The 15,369-nt window shown below is 42.9% G+C and overlaps 1 protein-coding gene across 3 annotated transcripts in view; it reads right to left on the bottom strand.

Annotated features, from left to right (window-relative positions):
- Positions 1-13,043: 13,043 nt before the first annotated feature.
- Positions 13,044-15,369, bottom strand: part of JCAD (junctional cadherin 5 associated) — a 53,484-nt gene continuing 51,158 nt past the window's right edge. For 2 of the 3 annotated variants that reach the window (XR_004306373.1, XR_004306372.1), the window contains exon 4: positions 14,844-14,927. Coding sequence is in view for 1 of the 3 variants with exons in the window: in XM_015853198.1 (XP_015708684.1) it covers positions 14,893-14,927 (35 nt within the window). In the remaining 2 variants the exon portion in view is untranslated. Of the gene's footprint in view, positions 14,928-15,369 lie in introns of all 3 variants that reach the window. The other variant, XM_015853198.1, reaches the window with a different exon arrangement.

Consider the following 15,369-nt stretch of genomic DNA (forward strand, 5'->3'; position numbering starts at 1 on the left):
CAGCTCAGTGAGGAAGTCCACAGGACCACGTGTCTCCAGGCCATTTGCAATAGCCAAATGCTCCAGCAAGAGAAATGCATTCTTTTAATGTTGCTTTCCTCCATTTCTCCGTCACTAAGGGATCGTCCCTTACTAAATCAACATGACTCAGCCTGCAGCAGGAGCAGACAAGAAAACAGATAAGCATAGACCCTCTAAAAACTGGATGGAAACAAAGAGGTCCTGTGCTATTCTGAGTTTGATGGCATCAAGATGGCTTGAGAGAGCTACTCCAAGAGCTACAAGTGAGGCAGGTAGCAGGAAAATCTCACAGTTTGTGTCAATATGACAAGATGGGTGAAAACCATCTTGGTTGCCACTGGCCCTGCCCTCAGAGCCTGACTCATAACTACCCAGTGGGTCCTGCTAGCCCAGCACAGAGATCAAAAGGAAGGCATGAGGAGAAGCAATTGCTTTGTGCTCTGTGCCCAAGATTCAAGGAAGAGGATAGAAATATCATCTGCAGCCTTTCCCTACTGGTTGGCCATCTGAGAGTCACTAGATCTGTCCTTATCCTTAAGTGGTCTGCTCAGATTCTGAAGGTGCTCTATCTATTTTTCATAATGCTGAAGGAGAGCATCCTCTGATGGCATCCAGTGCACAAACACAGGGTAAAGATATGATTCAGAGGATTTACAATCTAATTAAAGAGTTTAATTCTTTATACACACTGTAAAACTGAAAATCCAGGGTAGGTCCATGTGAAAACAAAGAAAAACAAATAAATGTGAGCTGTTTCACACTGGGATATGCGTATATTTATGTGGAACACTGAACAAATAAATTAGTGGTTTCTTTTCTGATAATGTAAATACTCCTGAGAACACTGGAGATCCCAGTGAAGTCATCTGGATGGGGATGTAATGCACTGCAGATGTGAAAGTGCTTGAAGGGAAGGAGGGAGCATCCAAGCCTTTCCTGAAACTCTCCTAGCACCCTCATGACAGTGATCTGCCTCGCTGTTGTTGTTGGCATGGCTCATTCTGCAGCTGTCATAGCCCAGCTTTGTAATTGAAGCTACAGGTCCAATTCATTTAAAGAAGATTTACTGGTGTTAAGAGGGTTTTGTTACAGATCTTGTTTTCATAAATGGGGCTCTACAGTGCACTGTGCATGTGATTTACAACAGGAAAAAAAGAGTTATGGGAAGAGCATTCAAGCAAGGCTCATGGAGTGTGATTAGTTTAGTATGGAAACAAGATACAGATCTGGGGGAATAAAACCCATGTCCCTCCATATGCTGGTAACCCAGGAGACATGACAGCAAGATGTAAACATGCTTGGGCTGCTGAGATGCTCTGTCCACCACTCTGCTCCTGATACCTTCCTGTGTACTTCAGCACCTTCAGGGGAAGGTGGCAGAGAGCAGAAGGGCCCCAGCTTCCAGAGCTCACTGCTTCCTGAATGGAACCTCTCCTGTATGAGAGAAAAGTTAAGCTAAGTGCTGAAACCCTTGTTTTTCTATACGTAGAGTGACTTTCTAATTTACACTTGGAAAGTACTGCAAAAAATACAGTGACCATGGGGAGACATGGCAGACATATGAGTTTGGAATAATACATAATATTTGGCTGATATCATGGAGTCTTGATTTTGTCACGTCTCATCCCAAAACAGATGTCTAAGAAGCATGACCCCAAAGTGTTCCCTGCCTCTTTCCATTGACTGCAAAGGAAGCCAGGGCAGCTAGACCTGACAGAGATAAAATCCTTCTGCTTTAAGTCTAATTGCAGTGTTCTAATCCCTTTGGCCCACGTGGAAGAATGTGAACAGTGTTGATATCTAGTGCTGTCTGTCAGGCAGAAGCAACGCAACGGTTGGATCCAGACAGGGAAATCCGAAAGACAGACCAAAACCCTTCCAGTTCCCTTTCCTGTATTTAAAACAGCTCATGCTTATGTTTAGAGTGTGACAAAAATGAGTAAAATATGCAGTTTCTTTATTGAAACTTTTAAAGATTCTGTTATGAAAAAAGCAGCTGAATTATTTTATTTAAAAAAACAACAACAACAACAGCTATGGAGGTTTCTAATTTGTATGGGTTTTGTTTCTTAAACCTATTGCCCTTTGGCAATCTTGTACTTGACAAACCTAGTGAGCAATGCACAGCTTAGTAACTATCCCTTCAGAGCAGCTCAAAATCCACTACACTCAGGAGTTAACAGAGTTAAAGTGGTCAATAAGGGGAATTGCTGTATGCTTTGATTTACCATACTTTATCATAGCTATTTTGCTCTTGCAAAGTTTGATATGCTGTAGTGACCCACAAGTGCCACACATCTCTTCCAGAGTTGTCCTTTGCGCATCCAAAGCAATTTCCTTCTCCAGATCTTGAACATAAAAACACTTTCTGGAAATGTTAATTCACATCTTTACAATTGATTCACTTACTTACTCCAAGAATATCATAAAGGCCAAAGAGTTTGTAGATACTTTATTAAAAAGAAAGTGTGAGGTGAAGCATTTACTGCCTTTTATTTAAGCTGCTCATGTGTCTCCAGCAGTCAGTTTCCAGAGGCCATGCAGGTGTTCAAACGCACATTATATTTGACAGGGTCTATTGTCTGAGCCAAGCAATAAATTTTTAAGTAACAATAGGAAATGTTCACAGAAAAGGGCAATTTTAGACTTGTACAAATGGGAGTGATCAGGCAGAAAACTTGCAGCTAAGTTTCACTTGCTCAGTGGGAAAACAAGGAGCAACAACATCCTCGTGACTCATGAATTCAGTCAGCATCCAAATGCTGGATACTAGTCATAGGCTTCCAAACTTTCTTTTGATCAAGAAGCTACGGAAGTTATCCACTGAGTAATTCTGATAAAGCAAAATGTATTTAATGATTGTAACTTGTTTGTGGCCAATTCACAAAAAGGTTAATGCTGAGAGGAGGCCTCATGGCAGCCTACAGCTCTGGGAGCGGAGTGGCAGCTCTGAGCTCTGCTCTGTGTGTCAGGGCCCGAGGGAACAGCATGGAGCTGTGCCAGGGGAGGGGCAGCTGGGGGTCAGGGGATGGTTCTGCACCACAGGGCGGTGGGCATGGAACGGGCTGCACAGGGCTGTGGGTATGGCCCTGAGTGCAGGACGATGCACTCAGACATTAGATTTGAGTGGTCCTTTGTGGAGCCAGGGCTTGTACTTGGTGAACCTTCTGATTCGCTCCCAAATGGGGATATTCTGTTCCTCTATGATTCCATGATAAAATCCATGATTTTCATTTGCAAACCTCTAAGGAGCATATAGCGTTCTGGAAGGCCCTGCTTCTCAAATATAAGCTGGCTGACAACAAGCAGTTAGTTAACGTGGAGAGTTCCCTCGGGGGCTGTTCCAGGGATCCACAGATGATGGCTAAGAACCATAGATTTGATCAATCATATTTGACAACTCAATTTCAGGGCTGGGCCCTGGAACTGTAAAGTTAGAAAGAGATTAAGAAGCTTGCCTAATAACTGGCTTTTCAGCCTGTCAGAGTCATATTATCTCCCATAAAAACCCTATTTAAAGAACAATACAAAGGGTGCCAAGTCAAGTATTCAAAAGTTAGGCAATACCAGAAATAAGGTCATTATACTGTTTTAGCTTTTTGAATGACAGAGTCATGTTATCCTTCTGTTGCAGCCATCACTGCAGTGTCTGTGCTCCACAGAAAACAATCATTATTTTCAAGCCAGTCTGTGAGATTAGCAAATCTGTGAGTGAACATCCCACCCTACACTCAGCCACATCAATCATGACAGTTAAAGCCCTCTAGAAAACTGAGTGTTTAGTTTGAAATGTGTCACACTTGATTTTTCTGGATTTTCAAGCATGACATCTGGGAGATGCTAAAGTCACAGCCTGTAAATGTGTCTTTATGACTGCTTTGGTGTTTCAAAGGCTGTTCTTCAGGCCTACACTCTGCACTATGGCCACTTCTTCTGCCACACTCTGAGCCTTTTCCTGAGGGTGAAAGAACTGCCCCCAGCTGCCACGACCCACCAAGGGGCTCTCAAATATTTCAGGACACAAGGGGGAAAAAGAAGCATTTTTCATCCTGAACTTAAATTTTGGAAGTAGCTCCATTTGTAGAAATTAAAGCCCAAAACAGAAGAGTGACGTGGAAAATCCACTACCCAAACATATTTAAAAGTTTAGTGAGATTATAAACAAAGAAGACTAGGATTTATAGCAAGCAGCCAAGCACTGCTAGACCTCTTCAAAGTAGCACATGATAGAGAGTCTATACGAAAGTTTCTCCACAGAGGGTTCAAAGCTATTCAGCCTGGGACCGATGTTTTATGAACACCTATGTTTTCCTGAAGACATTCACTGAGATTAGACTGACACCAAGAGTTGCACTGAACTAAATCCACAACCAGAAAGTGACAGTGAATATTCAGTATGCTCAGATTGAGTCACTAGAGTTCTGTTCTGCTCTAAAAAATGTGTGGGATTAATCCATGGACTGTAGCTGTTGACAGATTAAACCAAAGTGATAACAAATATTCCCCCAGATCAGCTTCTTTCTACCTGTGGATGCTCACTCCTAAAATGTTGGTGTTTACTTGCAGGAAGCCCTGTTTGAAGGAGAAGGGAAAAGCATTATCTCAAAACCAACTCCTTTTGTGTGAGCATTGCCTCTCTTTGCCTGCTTATCCCTTTCTAAGGGTTAAAACAACTTTAAACAGCAACTCAGATAAGGTTCTGATTAAGATACCTAATTGTACATAGGTATACCTTCATATTTATCAACCTAAATGCTGTTTCAAAGTCTCTGATCTATGTTAGTCCTTTCAAATTTGCTATTCAGCGGTACACATTTCCCCTATAGTCTCTCACACTGCAGGAGAGATGAACTCACTGAAAATGTTTGTGCATATCTTTAAAATAATACTGGCTAACACATTAAAAGACAGATGCTGCTGGAGTGAAAGGCATTAGGCTTTTGGCCTTAAAAAGAAAGAAAAAGAACTTGTGCTTTTAAAGAACTTTAATTTTATGAAAATAAATCTGCCCCCCAAAAAACCTTTGTAAGACCAATCTGTGCCCTTTATAGAAGAGGGAAAGCAGCTGGCTTGGCTTGTATAGGAAGCAGCCTGCAGGTGGTGGGATTCACAGCTGTTGCCCTTAAACCTGGCCTTTGCCATGGGGCAACATGAAGATGTGTTTGAAGAAGGGGGACTCTTGTGGCAACTTCCTTAGGAGAGATGTTTGCTCCTTCCTGCCTTCACATGCTGGAAGGGTGCAGCCTCGTTGTTTGCATGTAGCGAATAGCTGGGTGTTCTGTTTCTTTTGTTCTTTTTCTTGTCAAATGAGACTCGATTTGAGAAATGCCTGTTCAAAGAGGTGGCTGGCAGGCATTTCCCAGGAGGGCAGCCTGTGCTCTGGCTCTGGTCAGCTCAGAAGAAAGTCAGATAAATGCTTCTGGAACACTGTAGAGGAGAGTCTGATCTAACACTCATTTGAAAATAGAGAAGTTTCTATTTGTGGGACTTGAAGTCTTCATCTGTTTATTTCTCCAGTTTTGGTTCTGCAGTTATAACTGTGTTTTCACCACCTTCAGAGTCCTTTAAATGAACACTCTGCTTTTTCATTGGCAGAATTGGAAGGTGAGGGGAGAAGGAAACACAAAAGGAGAGCAGTAGCTATTTGGCTTCTTTGTATCCAGGCTGATTTGAAGTGCTTGGCATTAATCTCTCTCCTATAGCCTGCGATGCTGAAGGGATTTGTATAGATTAAAAAAGGATTTGTTGTATGACTTGAAAGAGGCCAGCAATTCCAAGGATGGTCTGAAGAGCCATGGCAGGCACAGCACAGGTAATGAGAAGGCCCTGCTTGGCTTTTGTGACACCAGAAAAGGAACCAAGACATCTACCCATCTCCCTGTGAGGACAGGAAAGACAATGTGTAGGGAGCTGGAAATACACTCTTCTTTAAGAAATACACATAAGAAAAAATAGAAAACTCTTACAGAAATACAGTGCTAGTACAGTCCTTTCTTACTTTCAGACCTCAAAATGCTGCTCAAAAGAAAGTGGGTGAACTACATCCATTTTACAATGTGAAAAGCACACAGAACCTATTGCCTATCTTCCCTAATCCCTTCCCAGCTATTCTGCAGCCATCTCAATGCAATCAGTACTGAAAAATAAAGCCACCCCTCACAGACTCTCCCTTTACTCCCTGCCCCAAGCGATTTTCCACACAAGTTCGAAATGTCAGATTTGCCCGTGCTGGATCTAAAGCTGCAAGACAGAGATCAGACAATTCAGCTGTAAATTTGCCCAAAGGCAAATGGGATCATGGGTCACATAGTTGGGTATGGGCTGTAGGATGCCTGGTAGGGAAGGAGACGTGGAGCTGTGGCTGCTAGGATTTGGAAGGCGGCAAGAAGATGAGATTGTTTGACTTTGAAAACAGCCTCCTGCTGCTCTGCCTCCATGAGGCGGCATCAAAGCCCGCCTAGCGCCCGCTCCCGCCAGCAGGTGCCGCTGTTGCAAAGGCTCCACAGGCGGCAGCCCGATATGGCGGCCCCTGAGCGCCTGAGGGGGCCGAGGAGTTTCGGTCCCTTCTCTGCCCTCACGTCCTCTGTGCGAGGAAGGGGCTGCAGGAGCTTGTTTGGCCTCTGTGTGGGAAGGGAAGAAATGGAGAAATGAGCTCCGAGTAGTGCTGATGAGGTGCTGACTGGAGGGACAAGCACCAGCTCCCTGACAGGCCGCTGGGCCACTGAAGAGGTCATGGTGTGGTGTGTAACAACAGAAAGGGGTGAACAGGTGCTTCGAAGTCAGAAATTAAGCTAAATTCACAGCTGTGATTTTATCTCTCCTGTTGTCTTCACCCTCAGGCAGTGAGGAAGAGTCTTCCAATAGGACACCAAGAGGGCCTGCCATGGGTTTGCACTGCACTGCACAGTCAGACCTGTCAGAGCCGGGCTATCACTGACCACCTGCAAAGGGACAGGCAGGCAAAGCACCACTCCAGGCTGGTCTGTGGGCTGAACAAGTGACTTCCCTGAATAGGACTTGTATTACTTGTATTACTATTACTTATTAATATCTTCATGTAATCGAGTTTTTCCTTTCCCTTCTCAGCTCAGTCTCTTCACTGCTCCACTGCTGTGTTGAACTCTTTAAACTATTTACGTGGTTGAAAAGCGCAGACAGTGCCTAAAAGAATTCCTGAGGCAAAGTTCTAGGAAATTGGTCAGAAGTCATAGAAACTGAGTCACTGGGATGGGTTTTTCTTTCAGTTGCCTGCTGTGTGTTAGTTAGGGACTGAACTGAGGAAGGGTCCAGGAGTTCAAATGTCTTCCCTGTAGCAGGGGGGTGGAGGTGACCCTGGGGCACTTATCTCTGATCACAGCTGTGTGCAGCTCCCTCCCTGCCTTGTGCATGTGGATGGGAGGGGAGCTCAAGTGAGATGCGACTTTTAAAGCCATTAACTCTTCAGCCGGCTAAAGGCTGTGTCACAGGGCATATCCTGCTGATTCAGCACAAGAAGGCAGTTCCTGTCTCAAGAAGGAGAATAAAAATGGGAAATAAATCTCCTTATACCTTCGAAGACATGAGTTACACCTTGCACCACTGTCTGTGCGAAATGTCAACCTATAGTCTGGAATTCTGAGGCTTCACTGGTGCAGTTAAAGCAGTATAATTTCTCAACAAAGTGGTATGGATTTAAATGCAGCCACCAAACACTGAATTGTAACTTCAATTTGAAGAGATCCATTGCTCCGTTTGTACACAGAGCTGTGGTGGTTGAGTTGTGAAGGATGGGGTGGGTAAAGCCTGGGGATGGATGTGAGCAGGTAAGGGGTCATTAAAACACCAGCACCACAGCAGTAAGTGTTTAGTAAGAAAACTGCAAAGTACACAGGAATAAAAGGCACATGTTCACCATGAACATCCTCTTATTACAAGAGCTGACAGCACTCATGAATTTTTACACTTCTTCGGGGGAACAAATGATGATTTTTACATGAGGAATCTTCGTGTTAAAAATATGAATATGATGCAGTTGGTCTCTATCCTGACTCACCTCCCTGACGTCACTGTGCTTCTTTGGGGAAGGACCCTCTGCATTTAATGACATGGTACAGCTATCCCTCAGGGCACCTATGAATGCAGTAACTGGTTTGTATGAGAGCTGCTTAGGATAAGGAGGGTGCTGCAGGAACATAGATGTGCATCTGCATTGAGAAGGAGAAGTACCTGAAAGGTAAAATGAAAACAAGAAAGTGTTGTGGATACTTTTCAGCCCTGGGCATGCAAGAAAGGGCTGTAAAAGGAAGGAAATAAGAAAAGCAGCGTGTCACAGAGTGAGGAGAGCAGTAACATTTTACTGCAGCCAAAGATCTCTTTCACGGTGTTTGCAGTCCTTTCATGTGGTGTTATCGGAGTTTGTTGCAAGGGTTTATTATCGTGTTCTCTCAGACAGAAAGCAGACAGCCATCCTGTGACCTACATCCTGAGTTTTACAGCCCTCGTTGTCCTGTGACATCTGGATATTTATAGTGTGACCCACCGCTGGGAGAGCAGGGGACTTCCTTTATACTCAAAACACTGTGCTATGATAATAATGAGAAAGTGGGACAAATGACAGGCCTTCCTGCCCACGAGATGTCATAACCCCACCACTTCATATGACACCAGCTGGCTGGGTCACTGCACTGTTTGTTCAGTGGATTTCACATGACTGGTTGTTCTTGCAGCTGCAGTCAAACTGAAGCGAAGGGCTGTATTTGGGGCAGTACAGAGTGAGTGTAAATGCTCTGTAGTCTGAGTGGAGAAGGAAAGGGTTAAGAGGAGAAGCTAAAGCTCCCCAGTTAGTGCTACATGTGACCTGCTGGTCTGTCCCAAGGTCTGGCTGTTAAATCAATGGCAAAGCAAGATACAGACAGCTGTACAGTGCTGGAGGACTCTGAGGTTTTTATTCCTATTGTTTTTGCAAATGTTTGCCTTGATTTTGATTATCTGCACAGTAAATGTTTTTACTTCAGGCATAAAATGAAGGAGTTGGCTTCCTGATCATCCCCCTTCCGTTCTGCATCACCCCCAAGGTGTGATGCTGCTTTGGGCTGGTGTTAGCACCTCTGCATGAATCACATAAGGGGATTCCCAGCAGCTGTTTGTCTTCCCCCTGAGAAGATTCTGAGAAGAACAGAGAGAGAGATAACACAGCTTTAACTGAAACTGGGCATGCATACCACCACTACCAGCAAAAGGTCAAACACGCTCTAGAGCTGTAAGAGGCCAGTGACAGAGATAAAGAAGATTTGTTGAATAAGATAAGAGCAAGAGGACTTACATGATTAGCAAAGAGTCAGAGCTGTGTGGGATAATGTGACCAGGGGTGAGTGACCCGCTGGCTCCAGAGCTGGTGCTGGAGGGGGTGCAGAGCCTTGCAGCTGGTTTCTGGTTGCCCTTGCAAGAAACCTGAGTGAGGGCTGAGCAGCATCCGCTCATTCTTACCCACCTCTGCCTTTTCTGCTCACTTGTTTTGCAGGATTGTCGTGACGCCCTATAAATTTGCTTGGAAGGAGTACTGGGCTCTGTGTGCTGGCCCCCATGACACATCCAGCCCGATGCTTTGTGCATAGGGTCTCCGGGTACCAAAACAAAGAAACAACTGCAAGTAGGTAAAACTGGATGTCTGCTCTCTCCTACCTCCAGAAGAAAAAAAAAAAACATTTGTTTGTAGATTCAAATTGGATGGTAGTTGGGATTATGCCAGACTAGAGGTTTTAATACTTAAAGAAGCCAGGGAAGAAGAGAAGATGGGATGAGATCAGAGTTGCTTGATGGAAATGAAACTTCAACAGTGGTTTCCATGTGCAGCCTCAACTGAACCTGTCTGGTCTCATGTTCAGCAGGTAGATCTGGGACAGGAGAAGAGTACGAAGATGAATTCATTGTTTCTCCATATGTGTGGGCCCAACAGTGAGCTCTAATCTGTTTGTGAGCCAGTGACAAAGAACAGACTTGCACATACTAACCATGAGTAGCTTACACTATTGTCAGTGAGTTGTTGGTGTTTTGTTTTGTTTTAATATTAAAATAATAGTGTAGCTCTCTTGAAGTCTTATCAGCACAGATACAGAGCATGCCATTCTTTGCTGCAACGTAGCCAAAGTAAACTATCCCAGTTTCATATCAAGCTGTGCAAAGGGAATTGAAAATGTTCTGACACGGTGGGTTTACCCATAGCAAATGACCGGTTGCCAGGCTGTAAAGGAAGAAGCTGCTCATGCGTGGAAGCAGAACAGACCTTAAAGGTAGCAAACAGAACTCAGCTTGGATGCCGATACTCTGTCTAGCACATATATCTCCTCATGTTCCTTAGGTTAGGAGCAGCTTTTGGAACGGTTCTGATCTGCTTTCTCTAGAAAGAAGTCTGAAAGAAGATTGCTGCCGTTGAGGGTGGAAAGTTCCTCTTTCATTTATACTCTGTATGTTATTGCGGTTTCTCTTGGCTGGGAGAATTCATTTTAATTTCTAATCTCAGCCATGTGTTGGTCAGTTCTGAAGTTCCCTTCACCCTCTCCCTGCTGTGCAGTTCTGCAAGCCATATTGCAAACATATTTTTCTGCATGGGTGGGAGATAGCATTGTGGTTTGGGGCTTTGCTATTGATATCAGCATTTCCCTTTTTCTTTCTTGGAAACATTTTTTCCTTTAAAAATAGAGTTGATAGTAAACAGCTTTTGTTTAGTTCAGGGGGTGGGGGGATGTTGTGCAGTGTACGTTTTCATGCAAGTTTGAATAGCAGCACTAAATCACAACTTCTCTAATGGATTCAGTGATAGAATTATCATCTAATGAAATCTCCAGGTTTGATCCTTTATTGAGGCGATGCAGAAGAATAGAAGTTTAAATGCCGTGGTCTACATATGTAAGTAAATCTCACTCTGGTAGATGAGGACCACAGTATTATGGTTTACTGCCAGTGGAATGAAATCAGGACAGTGTTTCATCCTTCCCCAAAGTAACATTGTCCTGCAAAAGGAATTCTTTACAAAAACCATTCAAAAAGCCAATAAATCCCTAATCCTTTACAGTCCTTTTAACACAGGACCCTGCAGTTTTGTCCCACTTACTTCAGCTGTTGGCTCCTGTCAAGTAGAGGTTTAATTCTCAGGTATATTCACCTCAGTCAGGTCTTGAGCTTGGACAAAATGCCCACTTCGCAAGAACTTGTGCCATTTGAAATGCAGGGCTCTCACTTTTACTAGTCTCCCAATCACTTGTTTTCCTTTTGAAAAGGGGCACTGAAGAAAATGTCATTTTAAATATGAGCAAGAGGTCCAGTACTGCAAAACCAACATTCAGCTGGCTGTCCATGTGCCAAAGGCAACAGAGTATTGACTAATATTGATTTATGACATTAAACAGAAATATTTTACTAAACTCCAATGTTGATATGTGAGCAAGCTTGACGGGACTGGTTATTTTCAAAGGGTGCACACTTGACAGATTAATGTTATTACACGACCCCTTTAAGCACATACTATCCTTCCTTTTTATCAAAGGTTTTGGCTGATTTAGCATATAGGATCTTTGCTCCCAACATCCTTTCATTTTTCCATGTTCCAACAGGAGGTGAGTGAAGGAAACAACAGCTTCAAAACAGTATGCAGTTGTTTGCTGTAGAAACGGTATGAAATACAGCAGTCTTTCTTATGCTTTTTGTTGTTTTGTTGTTGCTGTTTTTGTTAGCTGACGAGTGATGCTTATTTGGGCCTTTGATTTTGAGTCATGCAAAGGGATTTCTTTTCTTTGCACAACCCATCCCGCCCTATTTAGCTGTGATGGCAGTGGGATCTGAAATACGCACTTGGGAGCACACTGCTGCCCAGTTCAGGATGCCTCTAGAAAGGACTGGACGGGTGCAGAGTATCGATTCCTCCTGCAGTTCTAATTCGTGCTCAGGGGAACCACACGAGGGAGCACTTCCACCTTCAAAAAATGCTATTACCTCGGGGAGTGAATCCCCGAGCGCCTTCTCACTTCTCAGCTTCCCACTATAAAGCCAGTGACATGATTTTCTTGCTTAGCACAGGTGAGCAAAGCTGGTGTGTAGCACTCAGAGCTCACAGGTGACTCTTCTTCCTCAGGCAGAAGAGCATCCCCGGCTGCAGTAGTAGAGCAGCTAGACAAGCTGCATGCAATCCAGTGCTATTTGAGGAACTAGCTCTGCTCTTCGTAAGTACAAACCTCAACGCGGAGTCCTGCAGTCACACTGCTGCACTGCAGGAGGCACCATGAACAGCCCCACAACCTCCTGCATCCACTCAGCCCTGAGCTCCTGCAGCTGCCATTACCGCCGATAGCTGTTGCCATGACAGTTTATGCTCCTATTGAGCACTGAAAGTGATCATTTCCTATCTTTTAACTACATCTGGTGTAGAAGGAGCTTTCTGCTGACTATTTGTAAGTGGTGGAAAAATGTTAATTTATGGTATTTTCCCAGCACATTCAAATAGCTGTTATTTTAATTATGGCACAGGTACTGTAAACACAGTAAGCCACAATAATTCATAAAGCTGTACTCCGTGTTTTTTTTACTGGTATGCATAATAGTATGAAACAGCCAGGGCACTTAAACTAAAGCACCATTTTTAAGGCAGAACTAACTGCAGTCTTTCAACCATTGGTCATTTCTGCAGAATAAAGCTTATTAACTTCCTAGGTTTTGATTTCTCAGTCTTGTCCATTAAGAGCAATGTTGCAATATTGCTTCTTCCCATCTTTTCTGATCTTGCTTTCTTTTTTCAACGCCTCGGATGCTTACATGTATTGGAAAAGTAATTACTTGACATGAGCGATGAAACAGATGTGTTGCAGAATCAATCGACCCCTCCCCATCAGAAGGAGAAAGAAATGCAAGTAATGGCTCCCAGACATCCTAGATGAGTTAACAGCGATTGTTTTAAAAGAAAGGTGAATCCAGTGAGAATGGTAGAGAAACTTTGTCAGCAAGTATTGCCAGGCGGCACGCTCAAGAGTTAATAAAATAAATTATACACCGCATTTTCTTTTCAAACAAGCTTTAAATAGTCCATATGTAACAGAATCATGTGTTACAGACAAGAAATGTATTCTGTCAAAACACAGGATGAGTGTTTCTCCCCGCTGTTCTTTCCAGATTACAGACTTCTTAGGAAAAAAAATATTTAAAGACATGAAATTTTGGAAAATGAAATTATGCTACAAAACAACGGCAACAAAAAAAGAAGATGGTAAAATAGACCAGTGGTGCACATGAACAAGTTATCTGAGGAATGTCAGCAAACAGGTACATACAAAAAAAAACCCAAACCCCAAAACAACACACAGAAATGAACATAAAGGCTTTAAAATCACAGATTCTACACAGGCTAATTCAGTATCAAAGAGCAGAATGCATAGGCTTTATTATATACTTTGTAGTTCATGCATTTGTGTGTGCAGGTAACATACACTTAAAGACATGTATTTAAATGCCTTGAAGAAGACATCTGAACTCCTCCCCAGCACCATCAGGGAAGAATTGAACCCAGGTTTATTTCTTTGAATACACTGGCCTAATCCAAAACCACGATGTGTAAAAGGAAGGTTAAGTGAAAGAAAAGAAACAGGTATTTCATCCGAGCTGCTCAGCGATACCGGGACAGAGATCCAAACCCACTTTTTGGTAAGCACAGTCACTGGAATGTTATGGCAGTAACACCAGCCCAGACAGCTCTCAGCTGTGCTTCACAAAGCTGCTCCAAGAACCGTCTGAGGCTTGAGTGCTGAAAAATAGAGTTAACCCCGTTGTACATACAGACGTACACAGATGGCTCTTCTCAGAAAATAAGGGAGCGCTACTGAATACGGGGCAACGTGGAGCGTGCATTAAGATACACAAGTGAAATCTTCTCGGGTCACCTTCACTCAGAGGGATAAGTCTTCTTAAAATATAATAATAATAATAATAATACTTCTTTATACTTGCCACTTGTTAGCAATTGTTTACATCGTAGAAAAATAGATAGTATTCTGTAACAAGAAATATAGTTATTTTGTTAAAATGGGCTATTTTAAACCAGCTACTATTCTTTCATATAAAGAATTTCTAAACAGCAAAACAAAAATAGGTAATACTGAGTGCAAAACAGCCAGTGGTATACTTTGCATTGGTCAGGAACACTAGTTGCCAGCTACTATAATTACACGTTCTGTACAACGTACTACAAAAGTCTTCATTTTTTAGAAGCTTTGGGCTTTTTGCTTTTCTTCTCTCTAGGTGGCAAGTAAGTATTTAATCCAAGTAAATTCAGACTCTGGAAGTCAGAAATAATTTCACAATCAGTCTTTGCTACCATTGTCTCGCATTCCTTCCCCCACTTAGTGCAGCAGCACTTTCTGCTTATGGCCAAAAATCCCGTAAGTTAAACAATGTTTAGACTGTAAAGACTTAGAAGTTTAGCTTATAAATTCACATTCTTTTAAAAATCATCTCACTCATCTCCCACGTTTACATCTACACCAAAGAGAAAGCTCCAAAGTCTCACTTCATACATTTCATCATCCCAGCAGAAGACTGAAATACTGTTCAGATAAAAACTCTTCGCCAACTGTAGGCATTAAGTCTTAATGCTACAAAGCCAGATGGATCCAATGGAGAAGTCGAATTTTTCTGCGGTCTCCGCAACAGTCTCAGATATGAACAGCTAATTCCTAGTGGCAGTGGTAAAGGCATTATCAGTACACCATGAACACCACAAATGGAGGCAATTTCCAAGCATCAAAGAACAAAAACAAACAAAAAGCACCCAGCAAAATAATAATAATAATAATGAAAATCAGTGAAACATTCTTGGTAGAGCAGGCATCTTTATTCTCTTCTCTGTTCATCTCACACCTTTTCAACTTTGGTGGGGTCATATGTGTCTGGAAGAGACAAGAAAACACAATGAATAATGTATTGTGGAACTTTTCCAACACCAGTACACACAGTGAGCCATGGAAATAAGACAATTTTTCCCCCTAATTTTTATATAAAGAAAAATGGAAACTAACACTGGACTGACAGCCCTAAAGATACATAATACATTCCTGACCCAAATTCTGTATTTGTACCAGTATAACTCGGGAGCAACTCAGATCAAATGCATGGAGATATAATTGGGAAACCCTGTGTGGGTAGGAGAAAGCTCACCGACTGCTCAGTGATTGCTACTAGTGTTCAGATGCTTTGAGATGGAAAGACACCAGATTTGCCCCCTTACACTGAACACTCGGTAAATGCTGCATGCTTCCTAGGGGGGTGATTAAGGCTGGTTCCACGATACAGTTCAGCTTTCAGCGTCCTTTTGTTTGATTGTGCTTTTCC

The sequence above is a fragment of the Coturnix japonica genome, chromosome 2 (assembly GCF_001577835.2).
Source record: "Coturnix japonica isolate 7356 chromosome 2, Coturnix japonica 2.1, whole genome shotgun sequence".
Lineage (NCBI taxonomy): Eukaryota > Metazoa > Chordata > Aves > Galliformes > Phasianidae > Coturnix > Coturnix japonica.